At 50.4% G+C, this 18,922-nt stretch overlaps 1 protein-coding gene across 3 annotated transcripts in view; it reads left to right on the forward strand.

The window, feature by feature from the left end:
• The window catches only part of LOC142503955 (complement factor H-like), a 721,803-nt gene that overhangs the window by 668,844 nt on the left and 34,037 nt on the right, over positions 1-18,922 (forward strand). For 2 of the 3 annotated variants that reach the window (XM_075616958.1, XM_075616961.1), the window contains 5 exons: positions 10,685-10,867; positions 13,656-13,853; positions 15,766-15,945; positions 17,205-17,378; positions 17,461-17,661. The exons of the other annotated variant lie outside the window; for it this stretch is intronic. In XM_075616958.1, the coding sequence (XP_075473073.1) occupies positions 10,685-10,867; positions 13,656-13,853; positions 15,766-15,945; positions 17,205-17,378; positions 17,461-17,661 (936 nt within the window). The remainder of the gene's footprint in view (positions 1-10,684; positions 10,868-13,655; positions 13,854-15,765; positions 15,946-17,204; positions 17,379-17,460; positions 17,662-18,922) is intronic. 3 annotated transcript variants of the gene reach the window in all.

The following is an 18,922-nucleotide window of genomic DNA, read 5'->3' on the forward strand; positions in this document are numbered from 1 at the left end:
AGAGAGTGCTTCTCTATGTAGAATGCTTCTCTGAGGTTAGACTACGGTAAGACAGAAAGGCCTTACCAGGGGTGGATGCAGACAGGTCTGTACTCACTGTGATCTTAGGTGGAAAAGGAAGTGAGGGGCAAGGGTCACACTAAAAGTGAAGTGAGACTGCACTAACTGTCAGCAAGGACAGGAGGGAATGGGAAAGCCCATTAACTTGGAGGACTGGAGATGTTGCCAGAGCAACCAGGGGTGTGACAGACTGGAAGGAAAAAGGGCAACATAATGTATCAATTCCATCTGCACTGGGAGTAAAACTGCAAGGAAAGTAACATCCAAGTACAGCTAGCAGGCAGAACTGCCAAGGAAAGGGGGGGCTGAAACAGAGAAGGCAGACTATATAACAGAATATGTGGAACATATGTGCAATGCAAACATAACAACAATGCGAAAGTCCATGTCCACATAGCGAGGTGATACCGGCCGGTACCACTGGCGTCAAAGTCCTTTGGCCAAAACCTTCTGGTAAGGGAGGCCAGGTGGATGCACAGCTCCAGGTTAGCTGGTTGCACCACAATGTCTTTGTGTAAAGGTCTCTTGCGCTGTTTTCTTTCAACTTTGTGAAAGAACAGTCCTTTTGTCTCTATAGCTTTCTCTACAGAGTGCATTATCTCGTGGATATGCCAGTCGTGGTAGTCTGTCACCCTATCACCTGGCGTTTGGCGGAAGGAGATGACCTTTGGCTCCTTGCAGAAGCGAATCAACGCCCCTGGAAAACTAGTTGTCAAGTCTGACTCAGTGAGTAGTGCCCCATTTGGAGAGGCTTCCTGGTGCTGAGCATTGGAGCTGAACACTACACGAATTTGATCGGATTCCTGAGGGTGGAAGACCCCAGATGATTGGAGGTACCAGCATTCTTCACCTTCCCTCATTAGAGGTGCTGGCTTTGCATGGCCGGTAAGGAGTCTCTTCTGGGTGAAAGCCACAAGGCTTTTGGTCTCCGGTTTCCTTTGTAGGTCGCAGCGGTGCGAAGTGAACCTAGAGATGGCATGTTCTCCATTATTGGGGAGGCACCTTTGTGTCTCTTTGTTGACTGCCCTCAGGAGGTTGTTCTCTCCCTGGACATGACGAAGAACAGTCTCTTTTGTCCTTGTAAATCCTTTTGGGAAATGTCTCTGCAACTGTCTCCTCTTACGTGTGTGAAAGAACAGTCTTTTGACACTGTGGCTTCACCTGTAGGGCGCAATCTTTTGCGGCTATGCCAGCCGTGACAGCTGGTTGCTTTGTCACTTGATAATCTGTGGAGAGGAACAACTGTACGTCTTAGTCGTGCCATTGCTCGCGAGAGGATCGTCCTATTGTTTATTGTTTTTGGACGATCCCTTTGTCGGTTACCTTTGGGAGGTTACTTTCTTCTTTCAGTGGAGTCGACTCGTCATCCTTGGTTGTCTGAACCACTAAGCATCCTAGGCCATTGTCACATCCCCCTGATGTGAGGATGTTTTTGTTGATCTCAGGGGTATGACCTTGTCTCTTCTCTTCGCTTGGCCCTCCTGTCACTTGGAGATGGCCAAGACACGGTTCAGAGAGGGATGTGTGTCCACATTCTGTTATCACAGTTCTGCGGGCATCAACATAGTCTTGTCCGTGCCCTTTGTCAGTGCACGCGCTGCCCACTATCACCCATCCTAGGTCAAGTCTTTGGGCGTATGGTGCGTTGTTGGGTCCGTTATGCGTTTTACGGACTTTATGTACCCTCATGATGTCCCTACCGAGCAGCAGCAAGATCTTGGCGCCTTGTTCTACCGGCAGGATGTAGTTGGCTATTCCTCTGAGGTGCGGGTAATGGCGTGCCACGTCTGGTGTGGGAATCTCGTCCCTGTTTGTGGCCATGTGGTTGCACTCGATGAGTGTGGGGAGAGCTATCTTCACTCTGTTATCCACTGAACATATGACGTAACCGCTTGCTCTTCTCCATGTTGACTCAGTTGACCCTGCACAGGTTCTGAGGGTGTAGGGTGAGGCATTGTCTTGTAAGTTGAACAAGTTGAAGAACTCCGTCTTCGCCAATGATCTGTTGCTTTGGTCGTCGCAGATTGCATACATCCGAATAGCCTTCTCAGGTTGTCCCTGGGGGTGCACTGCGACAAGGCATATTTTGGAGCAGGACATTTTGTCGCTTTCTTTTCCGCAAACCTTGGTGCGCTGAGATGTGATGGATGTTGGCTCTCCTTCTCCTTCCTCCCCGCCATGCTCCGCTACGGAGGATGGGTTGTTGAGTTGGTGGAGTGTCAGCGCCTCTGGATGTAACGATGTTACATGCTTGTCACTTTTGCACTGTACATTTGATATATTCTTTACAGTCTCTGGCTAGGTGAGTCGTGGAACCGCAGCACCTGAAGCAAACACTGAATTCTTCAAGTAACCTCTTGTGTTCCTCTAGGGACTTCATCCTGAACCCAAAGCACTTGTTAAGTGGGTGGGGCTTCTTGTGTATGGGACATTACCTGTTTGGGTCCCTTGGTTCCTCGTCTCCGGCGACCGACTGATCGGGAGTAGTTTGGGTCGTGGGAGGCACGTCCGTCCTGTGGACCGAGATGAGTGTTTGGGTGTTACCGTATCTCGCCACTGGTCTCTCATTCCTCAGGCTGCTTGCACTGTGTGTGGTTTGCGTACCCAAGATGAAACTGGGATCGTTCCTTGTCCTTGCCACTTCGCGGATAAAGCTCAAGAAGAATGAGAATGGGGGGAAGGCGACTTGCTTCTCCCTTTTGTATTTGGAGCCTTGTGAAATACATTTTTCTTGAAGGTTGTAGGGTAGCTTCTCCAAGATGGGTCTCACTCCATGAGCTGAGTCCAAGACGTTGAGACCTGTTAAGGAATGGTCTTTCCTTGCAAACTCCAGCTCTTGTAGCAGGTCCCCGAGCTCTCGTAATTTCGAGTAGTCTTTAGTTGTGATCTTGGGAAAGCTGTCGACTCTTTTGAAGAGCAAATCCTCGACTGCTTCGGGGCTACCGTATCACTCTTCTAGCCTTTCCCACACAAAGTCAAGACCTACTTGGGGTTGGTTCGCGTTTGCCGCCGAAGTCTCTTCGCGTGCTCCCTGGATTCGTTCCCCAGGAACTTGAATAGCAGGTTGAGCTCTTCCCTTGCTCAGAAGTCCAAGCTGTTGATTGCGTCCTTGAACGTGAACTTCCACGTCCGGTAGTTCTCAGGGCGGTCGTCAAAGTTGGTGAGTCCTGTTTGCACCAGGTCACGCCGGATCATGTACTTGGCTATGTCTGTCAGGCCTGAGGCATCGGCGTGTTGGTCCCGTGTTGAGGTAGTTGCTGGGAGGGTCCGTGCGGTCACCTCTTCCTTGGCGTGAACGCGTGGTGACTGCTGGTCAGTGTGAGGGGCTGTGTTCTCCCGTGTGGGTGTACCTGGATAGCGAGCCTGTTGTGGTGCATCCGTGTGCGCGCTGGCGTGTGGATCACTGTTGCGGCTGTAGCTATCCCGGGCAGCATGTACCACTGAAGGAACAGCGTCTTCTCCTCGTGGACCTAGCAAGTCTTTGGTGTCTGTGGAGTCACTCCCTCCTTGTTGAGATGGCGCGCTGGTGTTTACACTGAAGAGGCTCCTTACGTAGTTTTCAGTGCGTTGGATTGGATCCTCTGAGGCTATCCGTCTGTATGGTTGCTCCCCGCCGTCCTGTTGCGCGGCTGCTTCTAGTACTTCAGCTTGGGCTATGGCGGCGGCTTCCTTCTCTTGATTAAGTGCCTCTAGTTCCGCATCAAATTTGGCTTTCCTACGCGTAGTGGCTGCGGCAGTAGCGGCGGCGGCGTTAGCGGTAGCAGTGGCGGCATTAGCGGCAGCAGTGGCGGCATTAGCGGCAGCAGTGGCGATAGCAGTGGCGGCAGCGGCGGTATTAGCAGCGGCTGTCTGCTCCTCCTCTTCTATGCGCGCTCTTTCTGCTCTTACGGCTGCCTCTCTCCGACTATATTCGGCCCTGGCACGTGCGGCCTCTGCGGCGGCTTACGCCTTGGTAGCGTTTGTGCTTGCACTGGACGCGTTAGATTGCGCTGATCTTGCTGACCTTGATGAATGCCTGGATGTGCATGATTGCTGACCTTGATGAATGCCTGGATGTGCATGAGCGCTGCGATGCGGTCTCCTGCAAAAGGTCCTTTCTCTTATTCTCAGCTTCCGTGGTGGCGGTTTGCACGATGCCATCACGTTCTACTGTTGGTCAATCGCCTTTTGTAGGTCGCGCTCTCGTATGCTATCTTCCATGTTAGTTCTTGTTAGATAGGTGAAATATGCCTGTGACAGTGCTTGGTAGCACGAGTGATCTATCTTCAATTGAGTTATTGCCTGCTCGAGCTGTTGTACATAGTTACCAGCGCCGGCGACATTGCATAACCCAAGTGTGATGGTATCCCAGGCCAACTCTAATTTAGCGCGGTGCGCTTCAATGTCAGTCTCATATTTTTCGCGGGCCTTTTGCGTCAGTGTGACTGTCCGTTTAGGCCTTGCGTCTGCCTGTGCCTGTTGCAGTTGCGTGGTGGTCTCTGTGTCTGAGTGATCACTCTCCTGCATGATATCTGGTGAGGCTTTGAGTTCTGCCACGCTGTAGGTGTGTGTAGGCCTTTAGCCAGTGCATGTGGTGTGCGGTCTTTTACCTGTGTCAGCGATGGGCGTCTGTCTCAGATGATGCCGAGCGGTGTCCTGCAGCGTGCAGCGTAGGGGTAGCTGTACTCACAGGTATCCGGTGGCTCTGACCCGTGTCCTGGCGGGTGTCCAGTGGCGTGGCCCTTGGTGGCGCTAGCCGTGGGGACGTGCACAGGGTAAGGTGAGATGGTAATCCCTCACTATGGAGCTGGGCAGAGGGTGAACTCAGACAGAGAAAGGCAATCAAGTTTTGTGTAAGCTGCACTTTCTGTTTGCAAAGCTGCTGCCTTGTGTGCAAGGTTGTTTGCTGGCTGTGTGCAGTGTAAGCCTGCTTGCTATTTGTAAGGCTTTTTGCTGCAGAAAGTCTGTGCTCTTATTAGCAATATAAAGCTGCTCGCTTGTCTTTGCATAAAGTAGTAGTTGTTTGCTGTATAGAGGCTGGTGGCTCTGTGTAGCAATGTGGAGCAGTATGCTTGTACAGTGGTGGTGAGAGACTGCTGTTTGTCAGTCTTCAGAGACTGCTCTGTGTTGAATTCAAGGTGTATAGAATCCGTTGTTACTGTGCTGTGCTGTTTAAACTGGTGCTTGTTTTGCAGAAAGTTGTAGCTGTTTGCTGTTTAGCTGTATAGAGCTGCACTTTTGTAAGGGGAGGGGGTGGGGTGAAGGGCAGGGGGTGGGGGTGAAGGGCAGGGGGTGGGGGTGAAGGGCAGGGGGTGGGGGGTGAAGGGCAGGGGGTGGGGGGTGAAGGGCAGGGGGTGAAGGGCAGGGGGTGGGGGGTGAAGGGCAGGGGGTGGGGGGTGAAGGGCAGGGGGTGGGGGGTGAAGGGCAGGGGTAGGGGGGTGAAGGGCAGGGGGTGGGGGGTGAAGGGCAGGGGTGTGCGGGGGTGAAGGGCAGGGGTAGGGGGGGTGAAGGGTAGGGGGTGAAGGACAGGGGTGGGGGGGTGAAGGGCAGGGGTAGGGGGGATGAAGGGCAGGGGTAGGGGGTGAAGGGTAGGGGGGTGAAGGGCAAGGGGGTGAAGGGCAGGTGGGTGAAGGGCAGGGGTAGGGGGGTAAAGGGCAGGGGTAGGCGGGTGAAGGGCAGGGGTAGGGGGGGTGAAGGGCAGGGGTAGGGGGGTGAAAGGCAGGGGGGTGAAGGGCAGGGGTGGGGGGGTGAAGGGCAGGGGTAGGGGGGGTGAAGGGCAGGGGTGAGGGGTAAAGGGCAGGGGTAGGGGGGTAAAGGGCAGGGGTAGGGGTGAAGGGCAGGGGTAGGGGGGTGAAGGGCAGGGATAGGGGGGTGAAGGGCAGGGGTAGGGGGTGAAGGGTAGGGGGTTTGAACGGCAGGGGTAGGGGGGTAAAGGGCAGGGGTAGGGGGTGAAGGGCAGGGGTAGGGTGGGGTTGAAGGACAGGGGGTGAAGAGCAGGGGGGTGAAGGGCAGGGGTGGGGGGGTGAAGGGCAGGGGTAGGGGGGGTGAAGGGTAGGGGGAGTGAAGTGCAGGGGTAAGGGGGTGAAGGACAGGGGTATGGGGAGTGAAGGGTAGGGGGGGTGAAGGGCAGAGGTATGGGGGAATGAAGGGCAGAGGTATGGGGGGGTGAAGGGCAGGGGTGAAGGGCAGGGTTAGGGGGGTGATGGGCAGGGGTAGGGGGGGTGAAGGGCAGGGGTAGGGGGGGTGAAGGGCAGGGGTAGGGGGGGTGAAGGGTAGGGGGTGAAGGACAGGGGTGGGGGGGTGAAGGGCAGGGGTAGGGGGGATGAAGGGCAGGGGTAGGGGGTGAAGGGTAGGGGGGTGAAGGGCAAGGGGGTGAAGGGCAGGTGGGTGAAGGGCAGGGGTAGGGGGGTAAAGGGCAGGGGTAGGCGGGTGAAGGGCAGGGGTAGGGGGGGTGAAGGGCAGGGGTAGGGGGGTGAAAGGCAGGGGGGTGAAGGGCAGGGGTGGGGGGGTGAAGGGCAGGGGTAGGGGGGGTGAAGGGCAGGGGTGAGGGGTAAAGGGCAGGGGTAGGGGGGTAAAGGGCAGGGGTAGGGGTGAAGGGCAGGGGTAGGGGGGTGAAGGGCAGGGATAGGGGGGTGAAGGGCAGGGGTAGGGGGTGAAGGGTAGGGGGTTTGAACGGCAGGGGTAGGGGGGTAAAGGGCAGGGGTAGGGGGTGAAGGGCAGGGGTAGGGTGGGGTTGAAGGACAGGGGGTGAAGAGCAGGGGGGTGAAGGGCAGGGGTGGGGGGGTGAAGGGCAGGGGTAGGGGGGGTGAAGGGTAGGGGGAGTGAAGTGCAGGGGTAAGGGGGTGAAGGACAGGGGTATGGGGAGTGAAGGGTAGGGGGGGTGAAGGGCAGAGGTATGGGGGAATGAAGGGCAGAGGTATGGGGGGGTGAAGGGCAGGGGTGAAGGGCAGGGTTAGGGGGGTGATGGGCAGGGGTAGGGGGGGTGAAGGGCAGGGGTAGGGGGGGTGAAGGGCAGGGGTATGGGGGTGAAGTGCAGGGGTAGGAGGGGTGAAGGGCAGGGGTAGGGGGGGTGAAGGGCAGGGGTAGGGGGGGTGAAGGGCAGGGGTAGGGGGGTGAAGGGCAGGGATAGGGGGGGTGAAGGGCAGGGGTAGGGGCGGGTGAAGGGTAGGGGGGGTGAAGGGCAGGAATAGGGGGGTGAAGGGCAGGGGTAGAGGGGTGAAGGGTAGGGGTGGGGGGGTGAAGGGCAGGGGTAAAGGGGGTGAAGGTCAGGGGTAGGGGAGGTGAAGGGCAGGGGTAGGGGGGGTGAAGGGCAGGGGTAGGGGGGGTGAAGGGCAGGGGTATGTGGGTGAAGGGTAGGGGGGTGAAGGGCAAGGGGGTGAAGGGCAGGTGGGTGAAGGGCAGGGGTAGGGGGGTGAAGGGCAGGGGTAGGGGGTGAAGGGTAGGGGGGTGAAGGGCAAGGGGGTGAAGGGTAGGGGGGTGAAGGGCAAGGGGGTGAAGGGCAGGTGGGTGAAGGGCAGGGGTAGGGGGGGTGAAGGGCAGGGATAGGGGGGTGAAGGGCAGGGGTGAGGCGGGTAAAGGGGGTGAAGGGCAGGGGTAGGGGGGTAAAGGGCAGGGGTAGGGGGGGTAAAGGGCAGGGGTAGGGGGGGTAAAGGGCAGGGGTAGGGGGGTGAAGGGCAAGGGGGTGAAGGGCAGGTGGGTGAAGGGCAGGGGTAGGGGAGGTGAAGGGCAGGGATAGGGGGGGTGAAGGGCAGGGGTAAGGCGGGTAAAGGGGGTGAAGGGCAGGGGTAGGGGGGTAAAGGGCAGGGGTAGGGGGGGTAAAGGGCGGGGGTAGGGCGGTGAAGGGCAGGGGTAGGGGGGGTGAAGGGTAGGGGGGTGAAGGGCAGGGGTAGGGGGGTGAAGGGTAGGGGTGGGAGGTAGGAGGGTGAAGGGCAGGGGTAAAGGGGGTGAAGGGCAGGGGTAGGGGGGTGAAGTGCAGGGGTAGGGGGGGGTGAAGTGCAGGGGTAGGGGGGGTGAAAGGCAGGGGTAGGGGGGGGTGAAGGGCTGGGTTAGGGGGGGTGAAGGGCAGGGGTAGGGGGGTGAAGGGCAGGGATAGGGGGGTGAAGGGCAGGGGTAGGGGGTGAAGGGTAGGGGGGGTGAAGGGCAGGGGTAGGGGGGGTGAAGGGCAGGGGTAGGGGGTGAAGGGTAGGGGGGGTGAAGGGCAGGGGTAGGGGGGGTGAAGGGTAGGGGGGTGAAGGGCAGGGGTAGGGGGGGTGAAGGGTAGGGGTGGGGGGGTTAAGGGCAGGGGTTTGGGGGGTGAAGGGCAGGGGTAGGGTTGGGTGAAGGGCAGGGGGTGAAGGGCAGGAGTCGGGGTGAAGGGCAGGGGGTGGGAGGGGTGAAGGGCAGGGGTAGGGGGGTGAAGGGCAGGGGTAGGAGGGGTGAAGGGCAGGGGTAGGGGGTGAAGGGCAGGGGTATGGGGGGTGAAGGGTAGAGGTAGGGATGTGAAGGGCAGGGGTAGGGGGGAAGGTGAAGGGCAGGGGTAGGAAGGGGTGAAGGCCAGGGTTGGGGGGGGGGGTGAAGGGCAGGGGTAGGTGGGGATAAAGGCCAGGGGTAGGGGGGGGTGAAAGCCAGGGGTAGGGGGGTGAAGGGCAGGGGTAGGGGGTGAAGGGCAGAGGTGAAAGTGAGGTGGGGGGGTGAAAGGCAAGGGTAGGGGGTGGTGTGTGAAAGGCAGGGGTAGGGGGTGTATGTGAAAGGCAGGGGTAGGGGGGGGGGTCAAAGGCATAGGTAGGGGGGGTGAAAGGCAGGGGTAGGGGGGGTGAAAGGCATGGATAGGGGGGGGGGGGTGAAAGTGAGGGGGGGTGAAAGTGAGGCACAAATTGTTGGTAGGAGTAAAATGTCCCTCTCCACACACACACACACGACGGGAGTGAGAGGTGGTGGAGAGTGGGACTGGCGCAGATCCGAGGAGGCTGCTTGGCCCCCCAGCGGCCATGTCCTGCGCCGCGCGGCCACCGGAGGAAAGGGAGCACCAGGGAGGGAAGGGAGCGCCGGGGAGGGAAGGGAGCGCCGGGGAGGGAAGGGAGCGTTGGTGGCTGGGGCAGGAGGGCCGTGCCGCGCTTCCCCTCCATCCGGGAGCCGGTTGAGAGTGAGGGGAAGAGCCTGAAGTTGGTGGCAGGGACAGGAGGGCCGCGCCGCGCTTCCCCTCCGTCCGGGAGCCGGTTGGGTGCGAGGGGGGAGGAGCCTGAAGTTGGCGGCTGTGGTATGAGGGTCGTGCCGCGCTTCCCCTCTGTCCGGGAGCCGGTTGGGAGCGAGTGGGGAGGAGCCTGAAGTTGACGGCTGTGGCAGGAGTGTGATGGGGGGGGGGGAGACAGAGGGACATTGTGTGTGTGTGTGTGTGTGTGTGTGTGTGTGTGTGTTTTTTGAGGCCGAGGGGGAAGAGAGTGGCAGTTGGGTGACGTCAGAGCCACCAATCTGATTGGCTAGAGGCTGGAGGCTAGAGGCTGAGGACCAATCAGATTCACCACAGCTAGTACAAACCTTTCGATTTTATATATTAAGATATATATATATATATATACACAGCTCAACTCCGTTATAGCACGGTCCTCGGGGGCCACCCGATCCGACAGCGCTACAACTGGAGTCGCGCTAATTTTTTTTTTTAAATGGCCACCGCGCACCCGATGGGGAGGAGAAGTGAGGCTCTGGCAGCCTTACATGGCCCCTAGCAGCCACTATAGTTCCCCAGCACTCCACTCAGCAGCCAACCACACACCTATTTCTCCCCCCCCACTGATTCCGCACCGGCCCCAGCCTTGCGCCGATCCCCGCACCGCCCCCCCCCCCAGACTTGCGCCAATCCACGCACCCCCCCCCCCAGCCAAGCATGATCGCTGCACCGCCCCCCTCACTACAACTTTGCGCCAATACCCGCACCATCCCTCCCCCCCACCCCCAGCCTCGCGCCATTGCTCCCTCCCCCCCAGCAGCCCAACGATGCACCCAAAGGTGGGCTGTGACACCAAAGGTGGGCTGTGAGTGTGTGCAGTGAGTATATGCTGTGTGTAGTGAGTGTGTGCTGTGTGCTGTGAGTGTATGCTGTGTGCTGTGAGTGTATGCTGTGTGCTGTGAGTATATGCTGTGTGCATGCTGTGCTGTGAGTGTGTGCTGTGAGTGTATGCAGTGTGCTGTGTGCAGTGAGTGTGTACAGTGTGCTGTGTGTGCATGCAGTGTGCTGTGTGTGCATGCAGTGAGTGTGTGCAGTGTGCTGTGAGTGTGTGCGTGTGTGCAGTGTGTGCTGGTGCTGTGAGTGTGTGTAGTGTGCTGTGTGTGTACAGTGTGCAATTTTTTTTTTTTTAAATTTGCGGTCCATGCTCAAACCGCGTTATAGCGGATCGCGCTATAACGGGGTTGAACTGTATATATATATATATATATATATATATATATTATAATGGCACTTACAGTACAGTATTTGTAGACACCGAGGCAGTGAATGTGTTAAGCTGGGTTGCTTAGTAATTAGCACCCCTCATACATTGATAGTTAATTACTTCAATTAACACTGTTGCCTTTTTCCTTCTGTATCTGTTTTTTATATTAAGATTTGATTACAACTTGTAGAGAGATTTGCTGTTGAGTTTATTCATGTTTCTTTGCTTTATTTTAGGGGTAGGGGAGGTATGTAATCCCCCACCTACTGTAGAAAATGGAGACATCACTTATTCAAGACAGCCTTCATATCGTTCAGGCACAGTAGTGGTGTATAAGTGTCCGAGTTATTATAAACTCGAAGGAAACCAAAGAGTAAAATGTGAGAACGGAGTTTGGGACGATCCACCAATTTGCTTAGGTACGTACACAGCAACACTTTCATTTTACATTAAATAGCGTTATTCCCCTCTCCATTTACTGCTAAACGTCTCTAAATGTAACTCCTTACTAATCCATGACATTATCCTCAATGTACACTGGCGACACACTTTATTTGAGCTCGGCTAGTCCCACGAATTCGGGTATACCCGGGTGTATTGAGGTTTGTGACTGTTTTCTGCCCGAGTGCATTGAGGTATTTTCCAGGCAGGGATTGAAGCATTTTATTCCTGCTGGCTGCAATACTGCACAGTATATATATATATACTGCATTACAATTCATGAATTTATGCCATCTGGTAGACACGCGAAGCATTGCAGCCTATTAAATCCTAATCATTATCATTTAACAGATCAGCCACCCGTCAGCCAGGCATGAACCCAGGCTGGGAAGGCAAACGCAACGGGGCTTGTCAGAGGTGAGGAGCGGCGCATTCCAGGTATCTGCCAGGTACATACTGGGTATTTGCTCAAATAAAGTGTGTCGGTGCAGTAACCATCTCTGATTTAGTGATAATTACATTATTGGTCTCGGGATCTAAGTGTAATCAGGGACATTCCACTTTATTTAGAACATGTTTTATCAGTAGAGTTACAGCACATTGAGATATAAATCTAATATTCAAGCATATCTTGGGATACAAAACCCAAACACTACAATGGACAGAATGAGCATACACTATATGTATAAAGTGTAATAATGCCATGTGTCATTTTCTGAGTTTGTGGGTTTCACGGGAGACCAGTACTTTTAACACCAAAAATCACTATCACCAAGCACAGGACAAAAATAATTGAAAAAACTGAGTTTATTCTGGCAAGCAAGCAAATACACAAAATACACAGTTATAACATACACTCACTAACTTGGGACCTGGGGGGGGGGGGGGAGGACACTAGCCTCGATTAGGTGCAGGGACCTGCTTCAGTAGGTTTACCCCGTCCACTTCACGTCCCGGTATCAAAAGTGCAATTCTCTCAATAGCATCTTTGAATCTGCCGCCAGTTGCAGTTCCGTTAAGCACATAGGATCTCTCTCAAAATCCCACTAGCTTGTCTCCATAAGATGAATCTACATTGCTGTGCTGCCCGGCTATTTACATAGCTCCCGTGATCTATCTTTAACATTGAGCAGGCACCGGCAGCCAATCACAGCGTGAACCGGTAGCTAACTTCCAATCCCAGACGGGGGCTTGACGGAGGCTTGTCTGGCCATGCTAATCAGGGGTGGGGGCGAGCGTAGGTACTCAACTCCACCCCATGAGGACGGGACTGCTTGGAGAGCGGGGAATTTGAAACTGGCCAAGAGAAACAGCGTCTGCGGGGCCCCGACCCGGCAACTGATTGCTTTAGCTAGTCCTATACCTCCCGCTGGGTAGGCACTTCAGAGTCTGTGGAATACAATGGGCTCTACTCTGCTGATAGCCCTACTCCCAGATCTGATCGGCTGCCTTTCACAGCTCACCATAAGTCCTGGCACCTAGCTGCCCCCACCCTTTGTCCCAATCCTATAATTTCTATGGAACAGCTCAGCTAAATGATTGACTGAGTCTCCTTCCATAGAAATTATACTTACAGTCACAAAGCACAATTTACCTTTTACTGGGCTAACACCCAAATCACATTATATTACAAAGCTGGCTCACTAAATTGGGGGAACTGCTTTCACAGGGAATAAAGTGATTTTACTGATATTTACAGACATAGGGCATTTTATATCATACATTGGTTACAATTACACACAGGATATTTTACATTCCCTGTTCTCCCCAAGATATTTAATACATGGGGCCGAAATAAGCCTCACATAGACAGCCAGTTTATACGGATTTGGGGCAGCCAGCCAGGCTTCACCTTTATTATGGACGACTGGCTGCCCCTCCCGTCACATTGGGGACTTTATGTGAATCAGAAAAACCATTCCAGAAATCAAGGACTGGGTGTACAAATTAAGGGTGCATCTTAATTATGGAACCAGGGAACATTAAACCTTTGAGCGCTGGAAGGTTTGTGGCCACACACAAACGGTGATGTTGGGGCAATGGCATAAAACCCGCAAGGTGCCACTTCTTATGACATTGTACAAATGTCTTATTAAGTGGCGTATGGGTGAATCTGTTTAGTATATACTGTAGGTTACTCTGTTTAGGGAATAACAGCGAATGGGCCTAACCCTTAAAGGTATCTCCTTTGTGGATGTTGGGGGGAAGAGGGGTGAATTTTACATTATGAATTTCAATCGGAAAGTATTTCAAGGCCGTGGTACAAAATTAACTGTTGAGCCTTTTTAAAAATTATTTTAATTCATGTGGAGATGAGGAGCGCAAGGAAATGCTCTAGTACCAGGCTAGTAATATAATTAAATCCAGATTATAAACAAACTGGGTGAGTTCATATTCATATAAGCAATTGAATGAGTATATCCATGAAGTCTACTCAAAAGACAAGTAATCCCTGAAAACAGAGGATACGTGATGTTGTCACCAACCCTCTATTTCATTGGGAGTGTCCACTTCAAATGAGAAAATGTCATACTCACAATCACCCACTTCAAAGACTGGATAAGACGTGCAGTTGCTGACAAAGGATCCAAGTAGCGTAGTAAAAGTTTTGCACAGCCAAAAAGAATAAGGAGAGGGTCCAAAAATGCAAAAAATTATTTAATGGAGAATCAAGGCATAGAGAATAACCTCCTACGCGTTTCGAGCTATATGTTTACTTCACTACTTTTAATTCATGTGAATGTTCTGCTTTGTACTGTATCTCAGAGCCGTGCACTGCAGGGGAGAGAGAGATGAGAGCAAATAATATACAACTGCGATGGACAGAGGACAAGAAACTGTATTCTGAACACGATGATGAAATGGAATTTGGATGTTTAAACGGATATGAGCCATCTCCATCAGCAGTGTTCAGAGTAAAGTGTAATAGAGGGGTGCTGCTTTATCCTAAGTGCATCAAGAGAGGTAAGTACCACCGCCTGCAATTGTAACATGTATAGAAGGTTTTCCTATTTGCAAACGTAGATAGAATTTAAAAGAAATCCGATGTTATAATAAGACCGCGTGTAATTCTGAATTGCACACCAGAGACTTACAGATGTAGTGAGACGAACTGTCCATAGAACTGCTGCCAAAAAAGCAAAATTGTGTGGCTCCGGAGACTGTGTCTTCCTTGGCCGCACTGCGGGGGTCCTTGGTTGTGAATAGGGCCCGCGTTAATCCTCTGACGCTGGGACCCCACCGCGGTCGCGTGACCACAGCTTGCCCGGTGCTGCAATCTTCTTTCCTATATCTGTAAATACGAATTTCTACAAAACATCCCTGAATAAGAAAACAAATCCCTAAATTCAGTGCTAAAAATCTCTCTATTTCATGGAAGTCACAGAGCTAAGTTGAAGGGGCACTGCTCATTCACAAAAAGAGGTGCTGGGACATATTGACCAAAAATGTATCAAATGTAAAAAAAACATTCAAAAAAGTACTAGCACATGCATTCTGTGACGGGGGAAGCGTTAGATCTTGACAGCACGGGGCTTCGCGCAACCCCCTTTTCACCCAGGCTTACGGGACCAAGCATTTTCTGTTACAAACACACGGAGACCGCATTCATATGGACTGTGCTTGTTTATATACTACTCCTACTGCTGTCACTAGAGGAATATAAATCACATGTATGAGGAGTTCTCTTGAGCACCAGATTGGGAGCTGGTTCTAGTTCTATTTTCGAAGTCACAGAGCTAAGAGAAATCTATTTGCAGCCGGGCAAGAAGAGATCAGTTCTCAACAAGTGGAAATCCCTTTCTCGTTTTGTCATAATGTTCAAAGACTGCAGGACAGTGAGACTCTCCGACTGCAGCTTCGTCTTGGACAGTACAAACCTGACCATTTTTCCTTTTTTCCACGTGACTTTGTAGACAATAGCAGTGAGAAATTGAAAGTTTGATGCTGTTCTAAAGGAAGCGGAGGTCAGAGCGATTAAGCGATGGATTTCTATTTACTCCAAGGCATCATAAAGTACATTTTAAAAAGGATGCAACCTGCTTTTAAAGGAGAAATCCAAGCAATATCCTACATGTGTGGTTTTGTTTCAATAAATCTGTTCTGCAGCATTAGCCAATACTACTTTTTTCTTTTTTATTATTCAAATGTTGATGCCATTTTTTATTAGTTTTTTTAATATACTGATAAACCTTTGAGTTCTATAGCAGGACACACCTTCCCAGCAGTGCAAGATCTTTGTAACACTTTCCTGTTTGGGATCATTTGTTGACAATATTCCCAGCAGTTTGAGATGCAAACTGTAACAATAGACAATGTTACCTTGGCAATATAAGAATACATTGTAGGTGCCGAGTTGCACTGACTAAAGAATTAATAAAATGTGGCCATTTAGTGAACCCTGGGAAGCAGGATTTTGTTGTTAGATCACGGGAGAAATAATTGATCGGCAGCTTAGGTAATTAGTTTTCAATAAAGGTAATTAAAGGTGGCATATATTTAAAAGAAATGGATTTTTTTTTAAACCGCTTGGACATCCTCCATTTTAAAAAGGATGTAACCCACTTTTAATCTCTTTGTTGACAGAGGGGATAGAGGTGCACAGCTTTACTTCTGACAGAGAAAGGGTTAGGAGAGCCCAGGTTCCTTTTACTATACAGATATATCCTTTCCTGTTACTGACGGTATCCCAGCTTGGTGTCCTTGTCACATATGTGTTGGGTTACATGTGTAGGTCAGTATATGTTCTGCTTACCATTGGTCGGCCTTTATAAGAATAGACTGTAGATTGCTTTGGTCTCCTTGTGACACAGACCCGGTTACATCTTGTACAGAAAATTGCTGCATTTTCCCCAAAAGGTGCCCTTTTTACTTGCAGGATCGTGCTTATTATCACAAGAGACAATGGAGACAAATAGTATCTTCATAAACAGAAGCACTGAAATTGAACAAGGAGAAACTATTGTGTTTAAGTGTAATGAAGGAATGGTGCCAGAAAACACCCTGACAGCAACATGCCAGGAGAAGACTATAACCTATCCCAAATGTATCACAAGAAGTAAGTGTGTGTGTGTGTGTGTGTGTGTGTGTGTGTGTGTGTGTGTGTGTGTGTGTGTGTGTGTGTGTGTGTGTGTGTGTGTGTGTGTGTGTGTGTGTGTGTGTGTGTGTGTAGGTATATAATCTATCCCAAATTTATCACAAGAAGTAAGTGTGTGTGTGTAGTTATATAATCTATCCCAAATGTATCACAAGGTGTGTGTGTGTGTGTGTGTATATATATAATCTATCCCAAGTGTATCACAAGAAGTAAGTGCGTGTGTGTAGGTATATAACCTATCCCAAATGTACAACACAAAGTATGTGTGGAGGTAGAGGTATAATATATCCAAAATGTATCACTTCAAGAAAGTGTGTGTGTGTGTGTGTGTGTGTGTGTGTGTGTGTGTGTGTGTGTGTGTGTGTGTGTGTGTGTGTGTGTGTGTGTGTGTGTGTGTGTGTGTGTGTGTGTAGATGTATAAATATGTACAAAATATGTTTGTCTCTCAATGGGGGCGATTCATTAATCTCCAATAAGTGATATTCAAGATCGATCCCACCTAATCTGCCATTTAGGTCAAAAGACATTACTACTGGGTCGAGCTCTGATACCTGATTGGTGCTTAATAAATCTTGCCCTACTGTAGAGTATATATGTAATGGGAACCAAACCACAGTGTGTATTTACATAAATGTGTACAGTAGACTCATATAAACTTACATGTATTCATAGTGACCTCTATGTATATAGTACATAGAGTGATTCCCACATAATAAATGTATAGGTGATCCCACTGAAGTCTGAGCTGGAAGCTGAAGCCCCTAAATCTCAGAAATAGAATGAAGGAGATCAGTATAGCCATGGCCCTATATATTACTGTATATATAAATCCAGCAAGAATAATAGGATTTCTGTTTCTGTGCTTGCACCAATCTAGCATTTTCAAAACAAATTTCTAGGCACCCTTAATTCCACACTTTGGGTGAGCAAGACTATCCCAGTGAATAAGTGGACATCTCCTGTAATGCGTGGCACTGTAGTGTCTTAGTACCACTGATAATATAGTGAGCATGCTGTATGTTTGTGCACTAGTGATTGAAGCTAACACTGAAGAACGTGCATCTTTCTAACCATTTATTGCACTGTTAAACACAGCAAGAATAATAGCCATTGTTTGACATTGTATTAACACATCAGGGGTTACTCATAAACTACAATAGTGCCGATTGGGGCCTTATCATTTATTGTATTTGTCTTTTATCTTTTCTTCATTATTGTAGAAAAGTGTAAGTCTGCCCCTGTGGTTGCAAATGGAAAACTTAAAACTGAAGCACAGCGCAGTTATGATTCGGGGGCATCGGTTGAATTTGAGTGCAGAGAGGATACTGTGCTGGCGGGGTCTATAAACGTTAAATGTGATAATGGTCAGTGGTCCGAACCACCACAATGTCTTGGTGAGTACAAAGAGAACCTGCTTAATCAAATTAAATAATTGTCCTAAACTGTGAAAAATACCCAAATTGTGTTATTTTGCAGAGTCGTGTAAAATTTCCAAGGAAGAACTCGGCCGGAAAAATGTAGAATTACAACTATCTGAGGATATGAGTAAAACTCATAAACACGGCTCAGAAGTAAATTTTAAGTGCAAGTCGGGATCGAATCGACCAAATCGACCGGCTTCTCTAAAGGGCGAATGCAGCTATGGAAAAATGATATATCCCAGATGTTTTACCGGGCGTAAGTAATGTTATATTGTCCTGTTTTTAAGTTCCATTTGCGGCAGCGCACAATACTTGGTGAGAATTTGAATGGAGTAATATCTGGTGAGTGTGTGTATGAAGCAGTGATAGATGTTACTTGACACCCAAACAATGATAAAATGTATTTTATTTTATTTATTTATAAAATGTTTTACCAGGAAGTAATAAATTGAGAGTTACCTCTCGTTTTCACGTATGTCGTGGGCATAGAGTTAAGATAACAAATAATACATGGTTACAATACATAGTTACATAAGTGAACAGGGTATACATTATATACAATATATTGCGCAGTTGGAGATAATATATATTGTAGGCGTAAGTAACAGTTACAGACCAGATTAAAATGTGAGACAGCTTTAGTTTTTAAAGAACTTAGACTTGCGGTGGCTGTGAGAGTCTCTAGTAGATTAATACAATTTTGGGGTGCGCGGAAAGAGAAGGAGGAGCGGCTGGATACTTTGTTGAACCTTAGGACCATGAACAGTCTTTTGGAGTCAGATCTCAGATGATAAGTGCTGCATGTGGTAGGGGTGAGGAGCGTGTTCAGGTAGCTGGGTAGCTTGCCCAGGAAGTATTTGAAGGCAAGACAGGAATTATTAACTTTGCACCTAGACTCAAGTTATTACCAATCTAATTCTTTGAGCATTTCGAAGTGATGTGTGTTGTAGTTGCATTGGAGAGCAAAATGATATATTGAATTGTAGAGGGAATCAAATTTGCTAAGGTGGGTTTGGGATGCCAAGCCGAATACTATGTCCCCATAGTAGATAATTGGCATTAGCATCTGCTGTGCGATATGCTTTCTAACCAGCAGTTAAATTTGTAAAGCTTCCAATGACTGAGCTCCAGATCAGAACCAACACTAATACCACCTTAACTTCTGTTACTAGTTTTATATACTTCGCCATATGGTTTGACTTCCATTTAACATTTGGGATGCACATTGATACCTTACAGCAACAGGTATACCTTACAGGGGTATTGCTCATTTTCCCATTATTAAATCAAACATTAGCCAGGCAGTCAAATAATGTAAATAAACCTTTCTTCTAACCCCTGCCATTATGAAGGGCACACTAGTCAGCATACTGCAGGGCCATATCCTCCGTTGCCAGAAAGAAAACAATAAATAATACAATCTAATGGCCCCTAACCCCTTAATTACCTTAGAGGTTAACAACCGCTATAGTAATTAAGGGGTTAACCCACCCTCCCCAGCTACCCACCCAGGAGGC

The sequence above is a fragment of the Ascaphus truei genome, chromosome 10 (genome assembly GCF_040206685.1).
Source record: "Ascaphus truei isolate aAscTru1 chromosome 10, aAscTru1.hap1, whole genome shotgun sequence".
Taxonomy (NCBI): Eukaryota; Metazoa; Chordata; class Amphibia; order Anura; family Ascaphidae; genus Ascaphus; species Ascaphus truei.